The 8,658-nt window shown below is 47.0% G+C and overlaps 3 protein-coding genes across 6 annotated transcripts in view; 1 reads left to right on the top strand and 2 right to left on the bottom strand.

Moving 5' to 3' along the window:
• Positions 1-12: 12 nt before the first annotated feature.
• LOC125957237 (adenine phosphoribosyltransferase) lies at positions 13-1,280 on the bottom strand. 2 transcript variants are annotated; one of them, XM_049689799.1, is made up of 4 exons: positions 1,081-1,280; positions 915-1,010; positions 612-849; positions 13-541 (listed from the first exon to the last, which is right to left on the bottom strand). In XM_049689799.1, exons 2-4 carry the CDS (start codon positions 1,001-1,003, stop codon positions 305-307), a joined length of 564 nt encoding a protein of 187 aa, XP_049545756.1. In that variant the 5' UTR covers positions 1,004-1,010; positions 1,081-1,280; the 3' UTR covers positions 13-304. The 2 variants fall into 2 exon arrangements, with proteins under 2 accessions (XP_049545756.1, XP_049545755.1); XM_049689798.1 differs by having other exon boundaries at positions 915-1,280.
• Positions 1,281-2,452: 1,172 nt separating this feature from the next.
• LOC125957214 (uncharacterized) overlaps positions 2,453-8,658 on the bottom strand; it is a 20,671-nt gene continuing 14,465 nt past the window's right edge. Inside the window, exons 2-4 of the mRNA XM_049689760.1 lie at positions 3,379-3,565; positions 2,837-3,312; positions 2,453-2,763 (exon numbers count right to left, since the gene is read on the bottom strand). Of these exons, the coding sequence (XP_049545717.1) occupies positions 2,508-2,763; positions 2,837-3,312; positions 3,379-3,565 (919 nt within the window). The 3' untranslated portion in view covers positions 2,453-2,507. The remainder of the gene's footprint in view (positions 2,764-2,836; positions 3,313-3,378; positions 3,566-8,658) is intronic.
• Positions 4,221-8,658, top strand: part of LOC125957228 (carbohydrate sulfotransferase 11) — a 17,909-nt gene continuing 13,471 nt past the window's right edge. Inside the window, exon 1 of one of the 3 annotated variants that reach the window (XM_049689783.1) lies at positions 4,221-4,545. The gene's annotated coding sequence lies outside the window, so the exon portion shown is untranslated. Of the gene's footprint in view, positions 4,546-4,579; positions 5,013-5,044; positions 5,939-8,658 lie in introns of those variants that run through there. The other 2 variants (XM_049689785.1, XM_049689784.1) reach the window with 2 other exon arrangements.

Here is an 8,658-nt window from a genome sequence, read left to right as displayed (position 1 = left end):
GACGAATTGAGGTGCAGTTTTAAAATGGTGTTTATTCACCGCGGAAATAACAATACAGACAACATCGTAAAGCTTTCATAAAAGATCCTCCTACTGCGCCCTGAGCTTCATTGGCTGTGACTTGAATAAATGGGATGCAAATCGGCTGGTTCTAACTCAAATAGCGAGCGAGGTTTGGATGCTAAATTACATTTTTGGTCTTTTTTCTGCTTCAGCTGCTTCCGTTAAGAGAGTGTTTTCCAGCGGGAGATGGAGACGAAGAAGGAAGAACTGTGAAACAGGGATCCAGTCCCGGACCAGACTGTTACTCGATATCGTCGTAATGTATAAAGGAATGTACGGTCGCTCCGCTGGCTTCCAACTTCTTTCTTCCTCCGAGCTGCGTCAGCTCTAGAATGACGAGATTGCATTCGACGATGCCTCCGATCTGCTGTACCAGCAAGTTCGCAGCCGTCATCGTACCACCGGTGGCCAACAGATCGTCGATGATCAACACCTTTTGACCGGGAGTTATGCTGCCTTGCTGTATCTCGAACACATCCTACAACAATGAATAAAAGAGCATTATTGTCTGGTTGCCTTCGCACGGGATGAGTCCACGCGGTACGTACCGTTCCGTACTCCAGCACGTATTCCTGGCGTGCGCACGTTCCCGGTAGTTTACCCTTCTTGCGTATCGGAACCGATGCAATTCCTAGTTCGGCCGCTATCAGTAAACTGAATAGAAACCCGCGTGCTTCCAGTCCGACGATCACCTGCACATCCGGACAGTTCTCGCGAACGTACGCCAGCAGCACGCTCTTGATGGCCTTACACACCTCCCCATTCCGGAGTGCCGTGAAGATGTCCCTAGAAAAATGCGTTGGATGATAAGTCCGGTGAGCCACGAGAAACCGCCCTGGGCGGATACATACTTGAAGAGGATGCCCTTTTTGGGGAAGTCCGGGTACTCTCCGATGTGTTTCTTTATCAGCTCCACATTTGCACTTTGGTCGCTTGACATTCTTGATCTTTACCGGCGTGTGCGAGGGACAATGGAATGATTACTGTTCTCTGTATCGCGCGATCAAAATAGCTCACCAGCAAGCAACAACATCCCAACAATCGCCCAAAAGTGTACGAGCTGATAAGTGAGGGGCGCGTTCAGCGCATCACTTTGTGGGACGAGGTGATGTTAGATAGGTTTCAGGGGTTTATTTCCAATCTTTACTTCAAGAAATGCTCCGCCGGTTCAACCATTTTTCCGGTTTTCCAAAATTATTTTGCACTTACTCAAATAAATTCGCTATTTAGGGGTTATTTAGGGTTATTTAGGGGTTTATTTAGGGGTTTTTGTGAACAATTCCGCGCGCGTTTAGCAAGACGGGTTCGCCGCTCGAAACTCGCCGAGCGCGGAAATTTTTTCTTCTTTTTCTTCTTGCGGCGGCGCGTTTTTTTTTCTTCTTCTTCGAAGGGAATTTCGCAAGAAAAGGATTGCTTGACTGAGCGATTCAAGCCACTTAACTCAACTTTTCAACTAGGCTCTATATAAACCGAAAACGAGCTCTACAACAGTCGCAACGCTTGGTTTGAAACGGACGTTACTCGATTGCTATTTCTACTTAAAACCAGAAAATCAGCTTCGAATTGCCCATGAATGATGGCAAACGAAAGCGGATCTGTTCTCTGCTGTAAGTAATAAATTAATTACAATAATAGAGTGACAGCTTAACCAAAGGAAACCTCCTTCCCCTTCAGTTGTGTAGTATCATAATAATATTAAAACAAGAACACAAGTTAAAATAGTCGTTTTATTGTTGCTATTTGTATTATTGCAAAATGCATTTCCTAATTTTAATTAATCCTATCCTCTCTGAAATGGAATGTATTTACAATTGCTTCGCGTGCTGCTTGAATTAGGACTTAATCGTGCTTCGTAAAATGGCAATCGCTGCTGAAGATTACCCCGGCTATCTATCGAACATGTGCATCCAAAAATACCATGGACACTCAATAAAAAGATAAGAAGTCATCTTTTTACAACCCGGGAACGGCTTATAAGAAGGTCTCCCAAACGGGCAGACCCGTTTTTCTAAATTACACTTCATACAGATAGTTAGTGCCAGGAATTAAACAGTTTTTCCTTCCTTACAACACAAAAGGTACGAAGAAAATGGCTAGAACGCTCCTGTTAGCGACACTTGTTATGGCTGTACTGGTAGCGGCGAGTGCCGTCCCGTTGCTGTCCGACACCAACAAGAGGATGGTGGCTCCCGATTCGGACAGTATTGTATCGAGCAACTCACACTACATTCCGGACAACGAGAATCCAGCAGTTTCCATCTACGTCGATATCCTGAAGGATGCCGAACATGCCAAGGATCCCGAGCCTTACCTGACTCTCGAAGCAAACCCTGAAGTACCCGCGCCCGGAGCACCGTCGTTGGCGAGACGCAATCCACCGTTGGTTGGAGTTCACGTTGGCATCGACAATCGTGGAAATGGTGATGGGCAAGATTTGGTTAGTGTTAACTAGTGTCACTATCATCGCGGTCTCGGGCTATCGTTGACAACGAGCAATAAATGATATCCGTGCAGAACTCCCTCCGCCTACATTCGTCCACGTTGGTTGGATGGTCTAGTTTCGTGCTAAGTTCTTCTAGTAGACGTTGTTTCAGTTCAGATGCGGTACCGTTCTCGTTGGTAGCGCAGATCCTGACCGTACAGATCTCTTCATAGTCCGAATATATTGACTGAACTAATGTAGCCAGTTGATGAAGGAATCTGGGGTTTTGAATTGGAAAAGAAAATACATTAAAAACATGATGCAGAACAGTGCACAGTCGGCACATTTTACCTGCAGTATAGTTTCGCCTTCATGCGTTGGTCAATCAATCGATCCAACCTTATCAGCGTACCCTGCCAGTATGAATTATCGCCGCAATATAGTAAACTTCGATCTTCCACGCTTGATAGCACTTCGGCAAACCCTAATCTACCGACAAAAAAGTCTTTTAAGCCAATGCCGACGTGCGCCGACTTGTAACTGATTTCTATTGCAAGCTGTTCGGATGTGCAAGTAATGGTCAGTAAATCGCGATATGTTTCCCCTTCGCTGAACAGCTGTATGGAAAGGGCGGTACTGTAGAGCTGCGTACGCGGTATAGTCAACGGTCCCACGTTTAGCTGTAGTTCTACGCACTCTTTCTCAATCGTAGCGACCCTATAGGTAACGTGGCAATCAAGGCAAACATCGGGACCATGCTGCAGCAGCGATGATAAATCGAAACAAGCAACGTGTACTCCAGTTTGCTCGGGATGTAAAACATTTATCTAAAACATAGTACATGTGAAGGATGTTAAAGCGATTCATGTTTCAAATTAAAAAAAACGTGTTACCTTGTCAGCTGTCCACTCCATGCCAAAAGACAACGATCGTTCAATCGTATCTTCCATCTCCATGAATTCATCGTACGACTTGAAATCGAAATCGTCATCCTTTATTTGATAAAATTGGCTGATGTAATCAAGATGTTTGAGGTCTCTACTAACCATTACCAGCGAGAGGTTTTTCAATGTTAACCGTCTGTTTGATAAAACAAAAGGAAGATACAAAAGAATCTATTTTAATAAATGAGTTAAGAGGAATATTTAAGTAAAGCTCAGATTTAAATGGACCCATAGTTATGCTTACATCTGCTACCATAACTACACCTTTAACGAGTGAAGGGTTTGTTTATCGTCAACCTGAGCCATTCCCGAACAACCCGATAACGAGAGAAGCGTTCTACGCGCAACATCGGGCACCCATTTTCCTCCGCGAGAGCGGAAGCGCCAGCGGAAAATTCATTCTCATGGGAAAACAAACATGGGTTCGCATCGGCGGCCCGAGAGCTCACATGGCGCAGCGTACTAGACAAAGGTTCAGAAACGGGCAGCAATCAGGAGAGAGCGCACGAGTAGGCTCATCTTAGAAGCGCCCAAATCATGCTGCTATGTTCTCTCGCACTGCAGCAGATTCTCGGCCACGGCGTGGTTCCCGTCGGTCACCCATCTAGGGCGACGCGGGAGAGTCGCACTGCAGCCAAACACAAGCCGAACGCATCGATAACCGAGTACACGGAATCGCAGGGCGCGCACACCCAGCACGATGGCGATATGGCAACGGGATGGACGAACGGAACGGAATGGTTACAGGGGTAGGTCACAATAGACTCGCGAGCGTTGCTGCGACTACTACTGCTACTACCAACTAACCGACCGTCCGTCCATCCAGTAGCTCGGTAAACATTGCGCGGTTAACACGATTCGTCCGCAATCGGAGGAACCGAAACCATTCTAAGCGGCGCTGTAAGAGTGACCTGACCCCCTTCGCACCATCGTGCCATCAGCCACCATCTCTCCGTGAGTCCGTGTTCTCACTCACGCCGCTATAAAACACGCACGCTTTTGTGTGCCAAACGATTCATTCCGCTTGGTATCATCGGTCGGTATCAGGCGGCGTTAAGGCAACGCAACGGTGACCGCCACGGGAACGTCCACGGGTGTTTTGTTTGTTCTATTTCCGTAAGTGTGTGATTTGTCATATTTTTAGCTCTAAGTGCGCACCCGGCAGAAGCAGCGTACGGGCACTGGTGATAACGATGAACGGGGATTGATACGCATTGGTTCGATGGGGTGTCGTAACGCCATCGGAGCGAAATACAGGCGCCCTCGTAGGGCCATGGCATTCCCGAAAAGGGTTAGAAGCTGGTGGACATCAGTAGGGTGCGAGTGATGCGCTCGATTGCGGATTGGAATATTGCCCAAAAAAAACCCCAAGAAGCGCTAAAAGGAATGCCGAATGAACTCTCTGTCAGTTCTTCCCGGTTGGTGAAAATACGGTTTGCGAAAAGTCATCGGAAGGATGTGCGCTCGTCGTTGAAGGATTCCGGGGAGACGCGGGCCAGCCGAAATGAAGGCACATCAGAATCTATGTTTCGTTCGAGGTGGTGGGATGGCGGCAGCGGCTGCGGCGGCAGACTGGGAATGCCGTGAGTACCCGAAAACTGAGAGAATTGTGCTTGCTGCTGTGTAGCATTGCTTCACTCTCCACCTGCTGGCGACGACACTCCGGAAGGGTGGTTAGTTATGATGTGGCTGCAAAAAGGAAAAACCATTTTTTTTAAACCAGAAGCATTAAAAGAGAGAGATAAAGAGGCATCGGAGATAGAGAGAGAGTAAGAGAAATCGGCAAAGAAAGCGTGGTATCCGTGCTGGTGCCGGAATCATTGTCGTCCTTGCAGTGTTCCTCGTAACAGGGCATCGCGCCACATCGTCGTGCTCCCGGCATAACATAATCCGGCTGACAACAACATGGACAACAGATAACGATAACAACGCAGGTGGTTCAGAAGCAAACAACGGAACGTCCTTCTTGGTTTATTTATGTCGAGTCATATATAATCGGAACCGTGATTTCAACCATTCGTGTCCGGTGTTGAGAGGGATTTGCTGCTACACCGACGCTACTGCAGGATTACGTACCAGTGAGATAAAGATAGTATACCCTAAAGGCTTAGCGGACCAGTAAACGTGATCCTAGTGCAATGGATTATTCGTCATTGTTGTGCTCTTTGCATTTCACTGCCGGAGTAGATAACGGCGATGATAAATCGTTATCACGGCGATAGTTTCTTATTATTTTTCACTCATCTCTAATTCGTTAAGTACAGACAATATCTCGTGAATGTACGAACTCAACACTTGATTCTTTAGCTGTAAATACTTTAAAGCTTTGTGAGCGTAAAACGTTTTATCTTACGAAGTTAAAATATTAGTTTGAAAACAATTGGCAAATGATGGTGGCGTGTCTTGTAGTTATTGTAGGAAGAAAGGATTTGAGAATTGATTGAAATTGATGATTTCTAAAGGTTTTGCAACAATAACGTTTACCAGTACTGGCACCTCGCAATCGCAAGTAAGTTTAATATTATTTTGTGCAAAACAGGAGAAGAGACATAGGTATAGAAATGAGTATAGATCATTTTACCCTCTTTGAAACATCTGTTCCTTCGATTGAAGGATACTTTTTATAGGTTGGTTCTACGTTGTTAGCGGAAACGTTTTCAACTTTTCTTTCCTTATAATCCTTATAGTTATTGGATCTCACACTTCAAACTTCAAGTGTATTCAAATAAGCTCAAAAAGAAAACCTTAGTGAATTAAAGACACCAATTTTTAATACACAGCACCAATTTTTAATACCGAGGAAGTCACTTTCCCAATTCATGCCGTCCACTAACGTGGTCGTGATTCCAAAGGTTGCCATTTCCACTTCATGCAGTCCACATTACGGTGCAGCAGCAAGACCCGCGTTGTTTGTATGGAAAATATGGCAAATGATTCAATTTAGAATTTGAGACCGACCGTTTTACTGCCAAACGTTTAACTCGCTGATTATTAAAATCAGGAAAAAAAAGCCATAACCCTACCCTTTGGATGCAGTTGGCGCCCCTCGAAGACGCGACCGTTTTGCGACTATCGCAAGCTACATAAAAGGTTAATTTGCATATCATCGTGCTCATGATGAGTGCTTTCACCACGATGATATTGGTTTACAACGTTTTTCCCCTGTCCACCCTCCAGTTCAGCCTCAACAACCCAGCCAGCTGGTTTTATTTTGTACTAGATCACACACTGCCGCTGATACTGGTACCCGCGAGGGTTGCATACTTCATTTCGCACTCGAAACCAACCCTCTACTCCACTCTCTACTTGAGGACTTGAGGCTTATCTTCTCGATTGCTGCCAGAGAAAGGCGCAAGTGTGTGTGTGTATGTGTGGTAAAGTTTTTAATTGAATTTCAAAGCTAATTAGCCACCTTCCGCCACTCCGCTCCAAGGTTGGTGTGCTTACTGGCTGACAAACAGTGCAGGTCTTCTATACCCTGCCTGCTTGCTTGGTAGCTTGCTTGCATGTCGTCTACATATCGGCCTCTGATGACGGGGCCTGAAACAATAACGTCGTTAGAGTGACGCTAGTGATACTGCGGGTGCATTAAAAGCGGCGAGAGAGATAAGAGTCAATCTACGAAAGAAGCTTGTTCGCGGGCGGCGTGGTAGTGACGCTTGTGTACATGGCAGTCCTTTCAGGACCACATACGCCCCATGAACATCTCTCATGGAATGCACTTTTAGCCGTACACCGAAAGGTTGACGGAGAGGAGGACAGAGAGAAAGAAGTCGGCGCCTCCGCCTGGATCCATGGTTCCAAGTGAGATAATCAGGTGCTGGGCGAGTTGAGTGGCGAAGGAGGAGGAGGACGATAGGCAGAGAACGGCGGTGACAGTAATAAACTAACCAATTGAAGCGCAAAATTACATTCTAGCACATTATGCACCAGCACGCAATGCAGCAGGGAGAAGTCGCGGGGCTACCGTCATATAGTGGGGGGGGGGGGGGAGGGCGTAATTTTCTCGTACCAACGCTAAACACAATAACAGCCGCACCACCGGATGACGGTTTCTTCTTCATCGGATGACCAGATCTCAACGTGATACCGCTTGCTGCCGCGCAAACAAGCTGCATTGTATAGCGCTTGCTTGAAGGCCAAAGCAGTTTACACTTTCTAGAGGAACAAGAAGACGGTCGGTCGGTCACTTCAAATGTGCCAGAGAGTGTGAATCACGCGAAGCATCCACATAGAAAGGGGGGCTGGCTGGCTACCACCAGAGTTCAAATAGATTGACCCAAAGCAATCACGTCTACTCGAACCCACTTCCCCCATGAGCATTTGCCCCAATTGATTCTCTTAATGAAAAACCAAAAACGATATCACGATAGTGGAATTGAGTGTGGCATCTACATCAGCCTCGTTGCTTCGTTTATCAAACCCCTCTCCAAAACAATCGGCTACGTAAATCATTCTGAAGACACCTTCTCAAGATCTTCCGCAACACACAGGGCTCAGGGGCACCGCCGGTGTAATCTATTAACCTCGGCTACAGCTTATGGCAACTCGGACCGGGGGGACGCCATCATGAGCGGCATTCGAACGAACGAAACAACATGCCGTACGGACGGTCACGTTCTCCGGCATTCGCCACACTTCCGACATCGGTAACAGGGTAGCACCGGCCGTGATGGTGGTGATGGCTGGCGGTGAGCACAGCACAATATCTCCATTAACAACTGCTCCATCGGTCGTACACTCCGACCAACCCGCCCGACCGGGGCCACCACGAAACGTGCCACTGTGAACCGGCAAACCAATGGCATGAACCGCACCGAGCCTCTTATCAGCCGGTGCGTGATCAGATAGCATGAATCTCGGGGAGACGATCTTCCGAGGTGCACGAACGCAAAAAAAAACACCAGGGGCAAGGGTGAACCGAGCATATTTGCGAAGGCATTTGCTCAATTAAACTGATTCGTGTTGTTACGGCGCTTCGGGGGTTTCGTTGCTAGTGCTGGTGGAGGAGTTTGTGGAGAGTTGATGTCTGGGGTAGCCGGATCGCGGATCTAACCTAGCGCCGTTGCCCAGAACCGTTGCACAGGCCATGCGAATTATCTGTTCTAATGTGTACCCTCTCTCTCTCCTCCCTTAGCAGCATGCGATTGTTGCAACGTTTTTTTCCGGTTGAGGATTACATGTTCTTATCTTGTTTGCTCTTATCATACTGCAGAGCACATGAGCGTT

This window comes from Anopheles darlingi, chromosome 3 (genome assembly GCF_943734745.1).
Source record: "Anopheles darlingi chromosome 3, idAnoDarlMG_H_01, whole genome shotgun sequence".
Classification (NCBI taxonomy): Eukaryota; Metazoa; Arthropoda; class Insecta; order Diptera; family Culicidae; genus Anopheles; species Anopheles darlingi.
This window is presented reverse-complemented; position numbering and strand designations above follow the sequence as displayed.

Coding starts and splice junctions, on each gene's coding strand:
- LOC125957237 (XM_049689798.1), bottom strand. CDS start 1,003: ATGTCAAGCGACCAAAGTGCAAATGTGGAGCTGATAAAGAAACACATC. Junction 850..914: donor AAAAAGGGCATCCTCTTCAA/GTATGTATCCGC, acceptor GCATTTTTCTAG/GGACATCTTCACGGCACTCC. Junction 542..611: donor ACGTGCTGGAGTACGGAACG/GTACGTACCGCG, acceptor TCATTGTTGTAG/GATGTGTTCGAGATACAGCA.